Source organism: Anas acuta, chromosome 23 (genome assembly GCF_963932015.1).
Source record: "Anas acuta chromosome 23, bAnaAcu1.1, whole genome shotgun sequence".
In the NCBI taxonomy this organism is placed as follows: domain Eukaryota; kingdom Metazoa; phylum Chordata; class Aves; order Anseriformes; family Anatidae; genus Anas; species Anas acuta.
In genome coordinates this window covers 4,136,966-4,154,437 of record NC_089001.1, presented here as the reverse complement: position 1 = coordinate 4,154,437, position 17,472 = coordinate 4,136,966, and the positions used below count along the sequence as shown (strand labels likewise).

General features: G+C 40.9%; 1 protein-coding gene and 1 long non-coding RNA gene across 3 annotated transcripts in view; one reads left to right on the top strand and one right to left on the bottom strand.

Annotated features, from left to right (window-relative positions):
• The window catches only part of SIK2 (salt inducible kinase 2), a 48,420-nt gene that overhangs the window by 21,761 nt on the left and 9,187 nt on the right, over positions 1 to 17,472 (bottom strand). For both annotated transcript variants that reach the window (XM_068658991.1, XM_068658993.1), the window contains exon 4: positions 7,708 to 7,869. In XM_068658991.1, coding sequence (XP_068515092.1) covers positions 7,708 to 7,869 — 162 coding nt within the window. The remainder of the gene's footprint in view (positions 1 to 7,707; positions 7,870 to 17,472) is intronic.
• LOC137843589 (uncharacterized) lies at positions 7,525 to 15,994 on the top strand. The gene is made up of 4 exons (XR_011089583.1): positions 7,525 to 12,625; positions 12,769 to 12,995; positions 13,438 to 13,553; positions 15,291 to 15,994. It is a non-coding gene; the product is annotated as an uncharacterized lncRNA (long non-coding RNA).

Here is a 17,472-nt window from a genome sequence, read left to right as displayed (position 1 = left end):
ACCAACCAGCTCTCAGGATGGAAATCTCTACAGCGGGTAACACACACCATAAGGTAACAGATAACTATTGCATTTAACAGTTATATTCCTGGGGGCACCCGGAATACAAACCAGCCTTCTCTACACACCTTGTGCTGGTGATCCATTTGATTTAGGTAAGCAGCTGGGAACTGCAGATCAGCCACAGCTACACACGCATAATTCATGTCTTTCTGTCCTCCTTGTGTTTCTCCTCTTTCTAAAGCTCACTTGTAGTAATCCTGAAGGAACAGCTCGATACAGCAATGCCATCTAACCTCACCGACACCACTTGTCAGCGTTGTTCTGCCACAGTAAGTGCATCTTCAAAAATGTTCTGCAACAGGTGATCAGAACATCATCAGATAGCCCTGTCAACCTCCATTCAAGATTAGAACAGTAAGTCTGATCCGACACCAGACCTGCTCAAGCAGTCCTAGGGACAACTAAGGAGCTGCAGTCCAAAGCTTCAGTTTGGAAGAAATAAATCGTGAGAATCTGCTGGAAGGAAGATGATGAGTAGAGTCTTCAGACCTAAGCAAACTGCTTGGATAAAGGGACTCTGGGGCATACATAACTTTGAAACTGTTAGACTTAATGATTTATCTTACCCTGTTTGACTTAGTATCATCTCCTAGGTCAGCAGAGCAGCATTGGGTGGATTGATTGCTTTAAAAGTCTAAATAAAAATTTGAAGGATTTCTCTAAAGCAAATGCTCGCTTAAATACAAATCATTGAGCTTGCTGGCCACAGTGATCAATTCAATTCAATCAACTGAATCAATTGATTCAATCAGATCCACAGTAACACCAGCTCCTTAGGGATTTAGGATTTGTGTATCTGCGTGCTGACTGCTAATGATCATCATTTTTGTGATGACGTGGGACACTCCCATCCCTCAACCATCTTTGCACTGCTAACAGTCAGACTGGACATTTAAAAGACAAATATTTAAGCTCCAAACTCCCATGTAACCCAATGTTAAATTAAAATTAACCCTACACTTAACCTTAACATAAAACAGTGTTCCAGAAAATTAACATTTCTTACAAGAGACCATCTTATGCTACTGCAATGACCTGTTCCAGGTGAAACTCTCAAGAGAATACAATCTCCAGAGTCAGTCCAAGGTCACTGTACTGGCTCAAAGCCTGAAAATCAGATACCCAGAGTCACAGCAGTGAACTTTTAGGACCTGGTCATCATCAGAGAGCCCCAGTGCCTATCCGTGAGAAGGCTCCGATGCCAGAAGCCGTCTGAAGGTCAGACCACACAGGAGATCCATAACAGCGCAGTAACAGAGGGAGCAACAACAGAATCTCCTAAAACAGATAAAATCCCCCAATTGTGTGTCACCTGCCTTCTTCTTATCACAGCCAGACTTTTGTTGTGAGTTTTTTTTATTCTCTTTGAGGAGACTTTTCTTCACACATCATTGGCTTGGCAACCTTGACAATACTTGGGAGACATGAAGCAATTTCTTCTCTCAGAAGCGTTCTGCCGTCTGTACAGGTGTCATTAGATTTGATCTCTCCTTTCACTTATCTCGAGTTTGTCAGGTTTTCAACATCCTCTAAGCACTGCAGATAAATATCAATCTTTATCTCTGAACTGCAGCTCCTACTCAGGTGCCACCCTCCTCAGTCTTTGTACCAGCTTCACAAGTAGGTGTAGGTATATTTGTAAACACAGCTACGGGAAGCATGACCTGCCTGGAAATACATTAAATTTCAGCTCCTAAGAAAGGGAAACTTTTTGCCTATCCAGACTGGATTTAACGTTAGGTTTCTGGTAAATGTGAACACGTCGAAGCCAATTCAGGAAGAAAAATAAACAAATCCAAACAGCGAAAGACAGAACAAAGCCTTCAAGTACGACTGGTCAGTATTAGAGGAGCTGCAGGTTTATGTTATAACTGGGATTTTTGCTTTTTGCTGTTATCTTTACATGCTTCATTTCGTAACACAATAGTTTTCTTTACATTTACCGTAAGTAGCTCAAGAGCAGGGACGTCTTACAACTTACTGGCACTGTCCTTGCAAGGCTGCGACCTTCTGCTCCCTTCCTGAGCAACAAATCACAGAATTTAATGCCATAAAGACAGCGCTTGACTAGTGCAACAGCAGCAGTCTGCTTCCATCTGATGGTCTTGTGATGGCAGAGATGATTAAGTTTTATTAGCCAAATCCATGAATGAAAGGTCTATAAATTGATACTAGAAGAAGGCAAAGGTGCACTCTAGACAGGCTCCAATAAAACAATACTGGCTGCTGGGGTTCAGGGAAATGAGAACAAGGGCAGCAGGCTGCAAAAAGTGGCCAGCTTTGTGTACTGTCCCGGTCACTGCCAGATGGATCTGAGCCAGTAGGGAATTTCCTCACCAGTCTGTGCACCTTGCCTAGAAGTGTATGTCTTACAACCTGGCAAACGGTTCCTTTACGCTGTCTTTGATCTGCAACTTCAATTTCTTCCCCTTTTTCAAGGGCAAAGAATACTACTATCCTTCAGTTTGAAGTTTTTGCTGAAGAAATAGCATGCATCAACAATTAAAAGTACAGTAAAAGCCAGGTATCTATTAATTTGTGCTGCACTTTTTCACATGACATAAAACTTAAAAACACAGTGATGCATATTTCAGCAATTTGCTCTTACCTTTAGAAATCCAATTACATTCTATTGTTAGACAAAATAATTACCTGTGCAGGGAGATCAGCATTATTTGCTAGGGCACATAAATTATTACGGTTACCTCCTTGTGTTTCCATCATACTTTCCACACTTGTTTCTTCCAATTATGCTAAACCATTTTTTTTTTAGGACCTCAAGAATTAATAGGATCCATTAAAGCCATTTCAAAGAAGAAGTTAAAGGTCTAGATAGCATACTGGATGCTCGATCCATTGGGCTTCCTCAGCATTTAATTACTGCACTGTCGGAGTAGTTGTCCCACTTTTTGAAGTGTTAAGAGTAGCCAGGATTCAATTAAGCACAAAACAATCATTAGCCTCTCTTTCTCTCCCCCCTACTTTGTTTCTGCTTTGCAATTGCTGATCTACCGCTATCATTCTGGATCAAAGGTAACCATTTTTAACCTAAGCACGGTGTTACGGTTTCTCATAACAGAGAAACAAATTTTAAGAACATTACCGGCATTTAAAGGAACATGTGCCAGCCCTCCACAAAACACATCCCAACCACGGAAATCTAAAAGGACCGAAATTGGACTTGTTACCAGAGGACTGAGATTATATAATGGAGTGATCTTTATCTTCTTAACATTTGCCTGAATCTGCACGTTAAAAAAATACAGTCATTTATGGCATTGTGTTCAGCTGAATAAACTCCGTGTTTGTGCAATCTGCAAATACTGCCTCTCAACATTTGGGGCATTTTGTTTCTCAATCTCATTACCCTCTTTAGAATAATCTTGAATTTAGAAGGTATAATTTTTTGCACATACATCATTCAAATGGAATCTGTTTTCCCGTTAAAAATGGAAACAGAGTAAGATTTCAGACCAGTTTGCAATTTGAGAAACAGAAGCTCCCTGCCAGAGCCACTGCAACTTCTGCTGTGCATCTAGCAATATGAGGTGGTCTTTAATTTGTACCTCTAAAAACCCTTCAGAAGGGATTCTAGCCTCCGAGCTCTAATTAATCCACTCTTCTTAAATTGCCAAAAGGATTCAATCAGCCTGGCTTCACAGAGCCACATGGATCTTTTGTTACAACAGCAATAGGAGCGAGCAGAGGAGATAATCGGGAGGAGAGGTACTGATAAAGGAAAGGTATGAGTGTGTTAGAAACAAACCTGACCCACTTCATGAACTGAATGCTGATCAGCCAGTTCTGACGTCAATGCATATTTTACTGTCCACCAGCAAGACGAGCCAGCACTACAACCTCCTTCAAAATAACAGTCTCCTACCTGATCTGCTTCGCACGCAGCAGCTTTACCACCAGGATGCAATGATTTCTGCAGACACATTTAGAAAGCATCTTAATCTGGCGGTTCTGTGGGGCTGGAAGGACACGGAGAGAACCTCACTATTCCATCCTCAATTCTAAGCTGCACTTTCTGCTCACAGCTGCAGAGGCATCTCTCTGCATGGAAACTGAACAAGTTTTATCTGATGGCAGCACAGCTTATCAGCAATCAGCCACTGAAATCCAGCCCCTGCGATCCCTTCAGAAACCAGCAAAATGCGAAAGGTACACGAACAAACTGGCTGCCCACAGGCAATAACTTTGAGAAGAACAAAGGAGCTTTACCTCGCCAGTACTAAAAACAAATTTTATGGAGAATGCCTGGTTTGGAAGTCTTCAGCTGTAATTTTCTCACTGGCCATTTTATCCGATTAAGACTATTTTTTACGTTAAATATGCTCAAATTTAAGTTTGAGGCTTGTGCTCCCAACTCCCTAATACCTTCTAGAAAATAACAGTATCAAAGCTCTCATCTCAATTCCTTAATGCATCCCCTGCTTCTTGCCCAGTTACTAGGATAGAAATGAAAGATCCTTGGAATTCGATCTATCCTCTTTCTTTTAGAGCAGTATTAACACAAAAGCATTACATCTCAATCCAGCTTACTTGTTTCAACATAAAAGGTGGCAGTCTCATCAGCTTATAGTTTTAGGAATGCTTACTTTCGAGTCTTAGCTGATTCTCCTACTAGCTGAAATACAGAGATAACTTTACGCGTGTTTCAGTATTTAACTGAAAAAGTTGTATTCTTAAAGATTAAAAGCTTCAGTAAAAGACTTAGAAGCCATCAGAATAAATCAAGAGATCCTGTGGAAGTTAAGAGGAGCCTGGAATGGCCACGAGTATCTATGTGGATTTCGTAGCTGCTTGGAGTGTTCAGCAAGGTCCAGCCCCACACACAGTGCTGGGCCCAATGCAGACACCGATGCTGCAGAGCTTTCTATCAAAATAATTCATCAGTTACTGTGCTGTTTTTAAATTGCTAGATTAATTCTAATTAGAGAGTAATTCTAGCTATCAGAGTTGGGATCCTGGCTGCCCTTTGTTCTTGCACAATTTGATAAATGAACCATGAAGAATATGAGCCACTGGAAGAGACTGTTCTCGGGGATCTGTGCAGTGCTGGCTAACTCCAAAATCTCAGATGAATTGCACAGAATGGTTTATCATCTATCTCCTTTGCAGAGAAAAATAAAATAACTGGTTTGGGACAAATCACGACACGGTTTCTGGCAAGCTTAACTTTTCTCCAGTTACTTTATCACTGCAGCTGGACACGGGAAGTGCTATCAATCTGATAAAGCTCGACAAAGCTACGCCAAAGAAACAGACCATGTGAATCACCACTAGTTAATGTAATCATTTACATACAGACCATCTGTAATTAGCTTTCTGCAATACAGAGGTAGAGCACAAGAGCAGCCAAGAGGAGAGAAGAGACAGCAGCAGCTGATGGAATCTGGTAACAACCATTTATCAGTGCTTTCGGTTATTACCGAGTCTCTGGAGAACCTGTACATCGAAATTCCCTGTGACAGAGCAGTCAACGTCTCTAGCCTTTCCCTGGGTAACAGGTCTCCTGAGATGCCTTTGAGGAAGTATTTTTGGGAGCCTTTGTTATGCTCTCACTGCAGTGTTCATGGAGGCAGGGAATGTGCTTGCCTACAGTGCTAACGAAGAGAGACCACTGATGAGGGCCCCACTCCGTGACTTATACTTGGGCCACTTTGGCATCAAGTCCAGACATCATCTCTATCCTACACTGTTTCTTCTGTTTTCTTCAGGCATCAAAAGCCCTAAGTTAGAACTCAAACTCATACCAGAACTGCACCTTCCTGCTACAACAGTTGTAAAATCCTTTTGCTTCATATATATTGATTCATAATAGTAACTTTTAATATCATTACATTCCAACAGTAATATGAAACCCAACAATAGAGTATAGAGAAAATTAAAAGTTAGCCTTAAATAGCTTAATATAAAATCAAATAGAGGCTGCTGCAAAACCTCCGCTATTTATATGAAGCATTAAACAACAAAACCATTTTTACTGCTTTCATGAACCTTCTGTAGAATTCCCACTCTGACATGCTAAAGAGCCATGAAATACAGAGCACTTGTCATCAAAGAGCAGATTACTAGGCTTCCCTTTTTAGCTTCAGAGAATCTGTTTTATGCACCATTCCTTCTGCCAAAACAAAACGCCTGACGTTCAGATTTGACTAACAAAAATTAGCCTAATAATCTATTCAAATCACGGCTCTCCAACGCACATCACAATTTTCCGTAACCTTTCCCTTACTTAACCTTTCTGTAAACTCTTCAGCCATTAGAAAAACATGCTAGAGGTGGGAAGGTGGGGGTACAGGAATGAAGAACGGAATGTTTCCAATGTACAGACAAAAGTAAAGGTCAATACAAAAGCAACAAACACATCCAGGATCTGGGAAAGCTGCCCCACTGATACATACACTGGTAAGAAATCCTTCTTAGTCCATCAGAAACATCCCGTATTATATCCAACGATAACCCGTTTTGTGAGCAATGGCTACAGGTTAAAAGAAGGATAAAATTTCTTGCTCGAGCAATAGTTTTGATCTCAAAGGTGACGTGCTCATTGTAAAAGATTGTGTTGATTTTCCATTCTGATAAAGGTGACTTGAAAGAATTTGAAAGATTTTTCCTAAGGAGGAAGTTAATCCCCAGAAATAGAGTGAATGCTTAGTCTTCCCAACATCTACGGTAGTATCACTGAGAAAGGGGTGAATCTTCGTGACAGATGCTAACCAATTAAACAGATGCTAAATTTCCTTCAAAATCTTTCGGGATGCTGTCTTCATACTCCATAGATAAAAAGGAGCACATGTTTTAGAGATCTGCTGGTACATGTAACACTTTTCTGAAGCCTTACCCTTACAGAAGGCATTAGAGATCTAGATGCATTTTCAGTTCATCCATTTCAGAAATGCCAGAGAGGAAATTCAAGGGTAAAATAATCCAGCCATGATCTATAACTCAGAAATGTTTCATCACTTCATCCTTCTCAGCCAATTGAAAGTCTATTCACACTTCCTTCTCACAACTCACAAGCTTACACCAATACAAACCAGCTTCTTCCAGCAGTTAGTCTTCCTTTCCTGCTCCTGTATTATTGATGATTGAAGTTCAACAGTCCTCCAAATCAAGATGTTATCTAGCCTTGCCGTTTCAAGTGTCTCCAGGCTAAAGTCAGTATGGAAGGATTCGTGGAATTGTAATGAGTTGACAACCGACAAAATGATTTCCATTGCTAGCAACATCTGCTGTGTCTAAATTTATAATTAAAATGAAATCATGCATGCAAAAAGAAAAAAATCAATAAGCTTCCATTTTGAGTTTTTCTAACGTTGAAAGAAGTTATTTGATTAACTCTGTTTTAACCTGAACATCTGGCAGCATTATAGGCATGTTATGACACCCACAAAAAAACAACCATAACTCTAAAAATTATTTCCTTTTTCCTGAAACTATAATAGAGCTAATCTAGGATTTCTTTGAGCTATGTGCACTGTGATATCCATCGTGCAAAGATATTGTATGCATTACCACTCTGATTTTCTCTGCCTTAAGCACAGCAGGATTTCTTGGGCAGCAGCAAGGGAACTGCTGGAGCAACCTTCACAAAAATCAGGTGTGACTGAATAGCATCTGCATTCTGGGTACCTGCTATTTTGATGTTCATGTTGTTGTCGAGCAGAAGATTTTCAGCCTTCAGGTCACGGTGCACAATCTTTCGGCCATGGCAATACTCCACTGCCGAGAGGATCTGCCAGAATTTGCGCCTGGCCTCAGACTCACTCAGACGGCCATGGCTGGCGAGGTAATCTGTTAAAATAAAGTCGGTTTAAACAGATTAGACAGCAAGCAGTAACCCTGGAAATTAAGTGATTTCTGTCAAATATACTCAAATGCATCAACTACTCAAAATTTCAGCTGATCCCAGCTTCTAACACATTATTCTTGCATTCTCCTCTCCTAAAGAGTAGGGACAAAAAAGCTGCTGCCTAGTGGAACTGTGAAACTCAACCTTTTATTTCTTCTTTTACGGCTGACTATTCTGATAAATATTTTCACATAACTCCTGTGGAATGAGGAATACTTGGAGTATCTTGCTTCCCCATCACCAGGTGCTTTTCAGCTTCTCATCAATTCCCAGCAGCTTCACGCCACACACCTTCCTGCCCAGCCTCAGCACACTATGTGGTGGCTAAAAGCATTTTTCCTTCGGAAATTAAAACAAATAACCATAAGGTACCCATCCTGACCTCTCTCTTGTCTTCGTTGCATCACAAGCAGAAAGAACATTTTGTTTTCATATTTGATTATGTTGTAAAACTAATGTTAGCCCTGAAACAAATGATAGCTCTGAAGCTGACGACGTCATTTATCCCCAAGAACAAAAACAAGCGAAGCAGCAGCTGTGCGAGTCTTGACAGAAACAGCTTCTACAGCCAGTTCTTTTCTTGCTCTTACAACGCAGAAAAAGCAAAGAACCAGCCATTAGGATGGGTTCAGAATTGCCTCCTACATCCCACAAAGAACGTGGTTAATGGCCAAGGTGCAGAAAATGCACATCGGTGTGCTGGGCAGGGATGACGGGCAAAGGCTGGGCGTTTCTCACAGAATTGTCTAGCTTGGAAGAGACCTCAAGATCATCGAGTCCAACCTCTGACCTAACACTAACCAATCTCCAGCCAATTGCTGCAGCACAACTAGCACTGAAATTAAACAGCAAAACAGAGAGCAAGAAATGAGCTTATGGGATGAATTATAAGAGTTTGGTTATTTTTTTTCCAAGATTAAAAAAAGCAGATTTTGTTTACAAGATGCACAATCGGTGCCCCTTTCTTTCTGTGAGATGACAGAGGGATGTGAGGCTATGCCATGGCCTCCTGCATCACACAAACACACCTCCCCTTGTACAAGTTGATACAAGCTCAGCTTTTAATTGTGAGGACTATTTACTCGTGTACGTAATGTGATGTTATCAGACATCACATACAGAGGTGTTCTGAATGTGCTAATCACGTAGAATGTCCAGTCACGTAACATAACCTGTGCATGGATTTTCATCCCTCTCCCCACATCTATCAGAGGGGCTAGGAGGAAAAGAAATGCAGTCGGGAACAGACTAGCTGGACAGGGCAATAGCAGCTACCCATGATCTACAATATAATGCACTTAAGTCACACATATGATGATCAATGACCCAATAAGCTTTTGGAAAAGCTTGCCTATGGACTGTTGATTTCTGCTTGGATAAATCAGAAAAGACAAAATTAAATTTATATAATCTAATGTTCCTAAAATAAGTTGGTACTTTGGTTCCTAATAACATTATAATGTTGTTACATTAACTTGCAGTCCCACGTTTCATTTCCATGGCAGGTAAGCTTACTCTGTACTCACAGTGAGGTGATGAAGTACAGCCTAATGAGTTACTGTATGAATACTAACTTTCCAAAACACTAAAGAAGGTGCTTTACTGATATTTGGCAAATAAGCGGGCAAAGGACCAACAGGAACGTGAGACAACCAGAGTTGTGCTTTCAGTTACCTGTAAAGCTATGGAAAATTAGCCAAATTTAGCAGAACTGCTTTGGACTCATGTTTGTGCAAGACGACTGGCCTTAGCATACCGCAAAGACATCAACTTTCAGTCCGAACTAGAAAAAATGCAGAGGAACAGCAGTACGAAGATGTGTAGGAACTGTGTCATGGCGGTGCCATCAGGAGAAGATTTCCTCATCAGCTCTGGATTCCTCAGTTCTGCCACAAATGCTTACGTGACCCCGTGAATACCCCGATGCTGTATGGCACACCATGGAAAGCACCCCCGGGGAAGCTGGGCTGTTGTGCACACTGCAACGGGACGTGCAACGGAGTGCCACTGAGCAACACTCAACTACCTAACAATTTTAAATTGGGGATTTAAAAAACACAACTGTGTATCTTTTGTTTCAGCAATTTCACTGTGCTGTCAGCAGTTCTCCTGTGCCATTTCAGCTCTACATCAGCGCGCTGAGCTGTTTGATTTGTTTTGGCAAAGCCAAAGCCTTTCAGATTAGGTAAACAAAACTTTTTTGTATTTTTTTTTTATTTACAGTAACAATTTAAAACCAGCTTATCATTAGTTTAAGAATACACTAACGGCATCTGAGCAACATGAAAAAATATATCAGCAGTGAAACTAGAGCTAATAATTTAACATTAAAAAAAATTGATTGCAATATCTAGGAGATACAGAATAAAACATAGCAATGCAGTGATGACTTGAAGATTGTATCTCACTGCATCACAGAACACCAGCTAACAAATTCCACTTGAATACAGCTAGTGGAGGCACGAAACACTCTCCTTCCCTACTGGCATTACCAGCCAAATCACTGGAAGATTTCACCAGCCTGCAGGTACACGCAGGATGAAGGCAGTACCCTGAAAATGTGGAAGACTACAGCTCGAGTCCCTGGTCTCTGACTGCCTTCCCTCAGCACGGAGTCCTGTCTTGAAATGCTCTTTCAAAGCTAAGGAATACGTGAGGAAAAAACAAACAAACAGCAACAAAAAAAAACCACTGCTTAATACGTTCAAATTCAATGACGCAAAACTAGGAAATTTATGAAATAAGTCTTAAAATAACTGTTTGAGCTGCCACCAGTCCCTTCTAATTATCATTTACGCAAAGGTCCCACGAACAAGACTCATCATTTAGAGACCAGCTGGCACAACCATTTCAGTCTGAATTCAGTTAGCAGGTTAAAACAGCTGCTTCTGCAAGCAGGAAAAAGAACACAACGGAACGGAGGTTTTCGGTCTACCTCTGTTTACTTACAAGGATCTGTGACAAAATCCCTAAGTAAATGATTAATCAGCTCTTCCAAGCTAGTTACGTAACCTCAATGACCCAAAAAGGATCATCGTGCCCAACACGATGCCAAAGCAGCAAGGTAACACAGAATACCTGGTTTTGTTAGGTTGTGTGGTTTGTTTGCTTGTTTTTTTAAGCTAACATCATATTGTTTATGGGCGTTATAGGTGCTCGTGATGTTTTCATTTAAGCTGTTCTGCTTTCTCTGTGATACACAGCTCGTATCAAGCACACTAAAACCAGAAAATACATTTCCAGTAAAACTTCACAGAAGGTGAATGTCAGCTTTGTTGTTACTAGAAGAAAAGTCAAAGGAAGAAATATGCTGTTCAGAGGAAGGGGGCACAAACCATGAGAATTCTTGCAGAAATTAGTAAAACCATGAAAAAAATATTGTCGTTGGATCGTGTAAGACCAACAACCTCGCTGACCTCGTGCTCTTGTACATGACAAGTTCTTTGCTGCTACTTGGGCAATGAGGCAATGCTGCTACTGCGTGGAGCATTGATAATTGAAGAATTGATAGTTCTGAAATACATCGTCACTCATATGGTTTAAATAACCCTTGCAATCATTAATACATCATCCTGTTAATATGCTCAGTAAAACAGGTTTGTTTCAAAGATGTTTTCTTGGGGGATCTCAGTTGGAGTGCAACAAGAGAGACCTCAGCTGCAGTACAATCGTTTCAGCAACCCTCACAAACATTTTTCAGCACTTTGTTCGATCTGATCTACAAAAGCTGCAGATCTAAAAACTCTCCTCAGAGCTTCTAACCTGCTTGGGTCTTAATGCCTTTTCAGCTGGTTTAACTTGGCAAAGCACGAGAACAAACAAAAGCCTGGCAGCAAGGGGAGATCATAATATTTGCAAGCAAAATATCACTCAGTCACAGAGTGACTGACAAATCACATGATGGCAAGGTGAAGTCAGATATCAAAGACACAAACTAAATCACACTGAATGCAAGCCAGCCCTGTAAGCTGTTAATCCATCCTTTGTTAGCAATGCAGCAAATACGTTAATGGACCTAAACTGTCATTTGCTTTCACAGCTTTAGCCTGTCAGGGCTCATTTAGAGCTTCCAAACCGCCTTTAGCAGTAGTCTTGGCCTTGCACTTTCCACCAAGTCTAGCAGCCTGCATGGAATGGGCAATTTATTCTGAAATACGCTACTTTATCTCCTGGTGAAGTAGAATATGCCATGATCTCTCCTAACAGGTGAAGCTGGTGCACACAAGGATACTGTTTGTACATTAACTAGTTTCAAATAGGACAGGCTGGGACACAGGCATGGTGCCAGCTCCTGGATTTCAGCAAGGACTTAAAGGCAGCTGAAATTTGCTAGAGACATCCTGCCATCACAGCTCGAGGCTGGACGCTGGTTGCACACTCACGTGTAGTTCTGGAGCTAGCACCCAGGAGTAACTTAGGTGAAGAGCAAAGCACCCCCTTGTAATTTGCAACTACAGAAATGACAAAGCCTTTATATGCCTTTATAAACATAGTTTGGTGAATCTCATCCTCACTTCATACCCTTCATCTACAAGCTTTAAGTTGTTTGTTTTTTTTCCTCCATTTTTCTGTAGTGAGATAGAAACCAGAAGTCATCTTAGATTCAGCTGGATCCACAGCAGGCAGAAGCAGGACTTTTGCTCAAAAGCAGCTTCCTGTCCGACCTTTTCAGTACCACAGAGTACATCTGTTTACTGGGTAAGTGAAACATGAAGATGGCATCCACTTCAAAACATGACTCAGAGACGTTGTCAAGCACTGGCCAGTGCTTTTCACTCAAATTACTGTCCTTCAGCTAGGTGAACAACTGCGTATGTTTTTTGCTATGTTCTCTCTGCTAGGGAGACAGGGACAGGCTGGAGAGAGCACAGTGAAGCACAATGAGGATGGTTAAAGGACTGGAGTGCCCATCACACGGTGGGAGGCTGAGAGAGCGGAGGGCATTCAGCCTGAAGACCACGTTCAGAAAGGAATTGTATAGCTGTGTATAAATACTTGACAGGAGGAAAAAAAGTCACTTTTATTACCAATAGCCAGTGAAAGGACAAGAGGAACAGACTGAAACAAGGTAATCCCATTTAAACATGTTTTTTTTCTTCCCTCTGTGCATGTTGTCAAATGCTAGAACAGGTTGGCCACAGAGACTGCAGAGTATTCACCCGTGATCCTGTGCAACCTGCTCTGGTTGACCCTGCTCTGAGCCACAGGGCTGGACTAGACATTCCCTACACATCCCTTCCAGCCTCAACTATTTGATGATTTGGGTTCAGTGTAAGACAGGCAAAACATCACTCACACAGTTCAAGCTTAGTAAAGAATGACTATTTGCATATTAGGGGGACACACTGCATTTCCAGTCTTATGAATGCCTATTAACACGAGTGATAATAATGGGTTAGAACTTCAGGTAAGGAAATCCAGATGATCCACGAGGAAGAATAACTATTAAACTAAAAAAAACAGATCCTGTATATTCTTGTCTAATGAGGTTACAATATCCCTCTTTCTAGAGACAGATGATCCTGTGCCAAGGCTAGGACAAAACTGAGAGCTGCTCAAGCCTATTCCAGTCCAGCTTTCCAACTGTGCCCAAAAACAAATGAAATTGTCCACGACAAACCGCTAGGTAAGACTAGGATCTTACAGATACAGACATAATTATTAATACTCTAACAAACGAAAGACATGCCTGAATGTCTCCTTTACGGAGAAGTGTTTCTGGAGAGACTGCAAGGTTATTGTTCACTGAAACGGGACCAAGATTCTGAGAAGCTGAAAATGTAAGTACAGAGGTTTATAGTATCAAATGCCTCCCTAAGGATTAATATTTATGCTGAAAGAGTCTAGAGTAGTTGGAAGACGCTGTTGTCTTTATCTACTGAGCAAGGATACTGCAATATTGCAAAGTACTAGTTACAAGGGGAATCATTATCTCTCTGTCTCTCTGTACTATGGGCACAAGAGTACAGCCTGGCACTAACCCACTGTTCCCTGCAGCTTCTCTAAAAGGCTGCAAGGTCCTCAGTATCTACTGCCCGGTTGCAAAACAGGCTGAAGGTTGTAAGGAACACCTAAACACATTAGGAAAGTCAGCTGTGAGATGAAAGATAACAGAAGTGAGTAGGCAAATATAGTTAAGCTGTTCTTCCAAGGACCATAGCTGGTAATTGAAATGCCTCTTACCTATGCTTTAGTCTCTTTCTCCTTCACATTTCCAGGATGTAGTAGAAAAAAAAGAGTACCAGAAAAGTACATACACAGGTACAGTCACCCTCAGAAAACTGAAGGACAAGATCAAATGAATTTTTCTTAAATGTCAGCCAAAAGTAGCAAATTCCTTTAAATAGTTAAAAGGTCAACCAGACAAAAGTCACACAAGCTGATAGTCAGTCTTGAACTCTTTTGGTCATGTTTACTGCTTTAAAAATACACCTGTAGTGAGCATGCCAGACAGCAGGCAAGAGGGGGTGAACTACTTTCACAGTAGTAGGAAAAAAAACTATCCGAAGCCTTGGATATTCATTTTCCCCTTGCTGAACAGTTGGGTTATTTTTAGGCTTAATAGTCAGCTTCACCCTCCACAGTCTGGATTTTTGTAATATAAAGAAACCCAATGGTCACTAATGAAAAACTAGAGAATTAGCCCTTCAGAATAGGTTGACTGTAATTAGTTTAGCTAACAGTTAATCTGTGTCTCAGCTGTTTAAGAGGCTTCAGGTGAGTGATGCTGAAGGTTACAAAGTGGTGGCTGTAAAGATACTTCAAAAAAAATCAGCAGAAACAGCAAGTTTAAAACTTTGTAGATCTGTAAAGTAGAATAAGCACAACTGAAACCTTTTTTCAAGTATTTTATTAAGTCTAAGGACTTGTTCTTTTTTTTAAAAAAAAAAAAGAAAAGAAAAATGTAACCACATTTGAAGTGCCTAGACTAAAAACAGTATTTACTGCAACAATATTAGCTGGCAAAAGGTAAAATTCACAACTGCTGAGTGCAGAAAACGTTACTGTAGCTATGAAGACAGCAAAGAATATCGGTGTAGGGGATAAAAGTAATCCTGTCCGGGAACCACCAGTCAGCACTATGAACTGATGGGTTAGCAGAACTGAAAAGCCTCAGTGAGGTTAGCACCAGGCTACTCACAGTGATCCTGAAAGTGTGACAAGGCATTAAGGGAACATTCGCCAATCAGTCTACCGAGACCCATCCTGAAGAGCACGCTGTGCTCTTTACAGCACCTCCTGAAAGGGGAAGGTCGGAAGGGACAACTTTATACTCTCAAAAAATTTCTAAATCATTGAGTTTCTCAGAGGAGTGACCACAAAGGTCAACTTCAACTTACTGGGTTTACTCTCTCTCTCTCAGCTCCTTCTGCAGTCAGAAAAGGAGAGGCTCCTGTGGAGGGAGAGTCGAAGCTCTGTAAGGCCTCGCTCCGAACCAGATCCCCGAGAGGCCTCTCACTCCCAGCGGGTAACAGAGGGATCGGCTTTTCAGGTAAAAACTTAAATCTTGCCACAAACCTAGAGATTTTTTTGTTGTTGTTGTTTTAAATCCCCCTCCAGTGCAGTCACAGGTCAGTCAAAGAACAAACCTGAGCACAATAGTTAAATGATGCCAGGAGGCCGATTAACTGAAGTAACAGCAGGTTCCACAGGTTTCTAATCACCTTGCTTTAGGAGAGAAAAAGTAAAAACTTCTAGACCACAAAGACACACAGCAAAACGTTAAAAACTTCAAAGACACTTGGGTACAGAACTGCAGAGGACCATCCCACTGTCTGCGCTGTTTGAAAACTAATGGTGGAAAAGTGAGACTATTTCATACCCCATTAGTCTGGAAGTGACAAATTCAGCACACCCAATGAATGATCAAGATGGGAAAAAGGAAAACATGGTGCAGCTTGAGTCTCCTTTCTACTTCTGTTTATATTTATTTAAATATTTATTTTTCATAAATACTACCCCAGATTTTCTCTACTTCCAAGTTATGTTGAAATTGCCGCGGACGTGATATCCTGCTTATTACAAACAGTCCAAAGATAAGGACCTAAAGGTGGAAAAAAAAAAAAAGAGATAACCCAGAAAACAAAGAAGGGACTTTGAACATTTGATTTGTTTCCATGAAATCCACCCCCGTCCCCCAGTGCAAAAAATGAAAATCAGTCACGCTCCACCTCTTCTGCTCTCCAATCACTAGGGCCCTCCAGGGGGCCCTGGCGGCATTTGTAAGGCAAACAACACACCAGTATTTCAATCTCTTATCCTGTTTTCATTGCATATTATCTCCACCTCTCAAGTTATGGGAAGATGCTACATGAAGTCTGAATCACACATCAGCATGATTGCCTTTCCGTAACAGTAACTGCACAATTTTTCCAAATCAACAAGAACATTAGTACTGCCTCAGACATCTGAGTTCCTCCAGGAATCTCTTTAGATTCCTGTAGGTTTACTCCACAAACAACACGTAACAGTTCATGAGCAGCATGCATCTTAACAGTGCTCTTTCCAACTTCCAGCTTTCCTAGACCTACACTCAAATATTGCTAACAAATAATGTGGCCAAACAAGCTCTAACAGAACGGGACCAACATTTTCAGGATGAGTTGTGCTGGTATTACACTGTCCAAGCAAGAAGATGTACCTGGGAGCACTATTTCTACAGATGAGGTCTCACCGCCTCGTTCACACAAGCCCAAGGGTCACCAGCCTCCAGCTCCTCTCTCTTTGAGTATAATCCCTTCATTGCTGTGTTAAACCCTCAGCTGGTAATGGCACAATGGAGTTTGATCATCAATAGATGATCATACACGGTCGTTAGTCTCCCACTGCACTGATATGATAAATCTATTTGCATATTGCTACATTTTGTTAAATCATGCTAAGCCTAAATAGGCTCACATGACAAATATCCATCTTGTTTCCATCTTGGATGAAAAATTAACTCAGTGTTAAGAAAGACAGGAAAAAGTGAGTCAACTGTACTGTGCACATGCTATGTTGCATTGTGAAATTAAAATCCATGAGTTTTTTTCCAGTTCCAACAAACTCTCAGGTCAAAACCCACTGTCTCACTGTAGTAACTTACTACCCCAGTCACTTTACCTTTGCATCACTCCTGGAAATATACTTCTTGCTATTAAATAGTACTTTAACACTTCTATCTAGCACCACAAAAGACAGGTCACTCTACTCAGTAGGTGCCCAACAAAACCTGACTAATAACCATTTTAACTCAATCTCTCCCCATGCAAATTCATATTTCATCATCTCTTTTGTCATTTTTCAACTCACATTTTGAAGGTGAGACACAACAATATACGTTCCAGATCAAGAGCATATTAATTCCAACTGTACATATTAATTCCAACTGTACAGCAGCTAATTCCCCTTACAGCAAAAATTTATGTTGGAAACTCAAACTGTAATGGTTTTTCCTAAAGTTTTTAGAACTAAATAGAGCAGCAGTGCCAGTTGTCACGTGTTTTTCGAGACAGAAAAGAAAATTACATGCTAAAATAAAAATGAATTTTTGGGCAAAATAAATA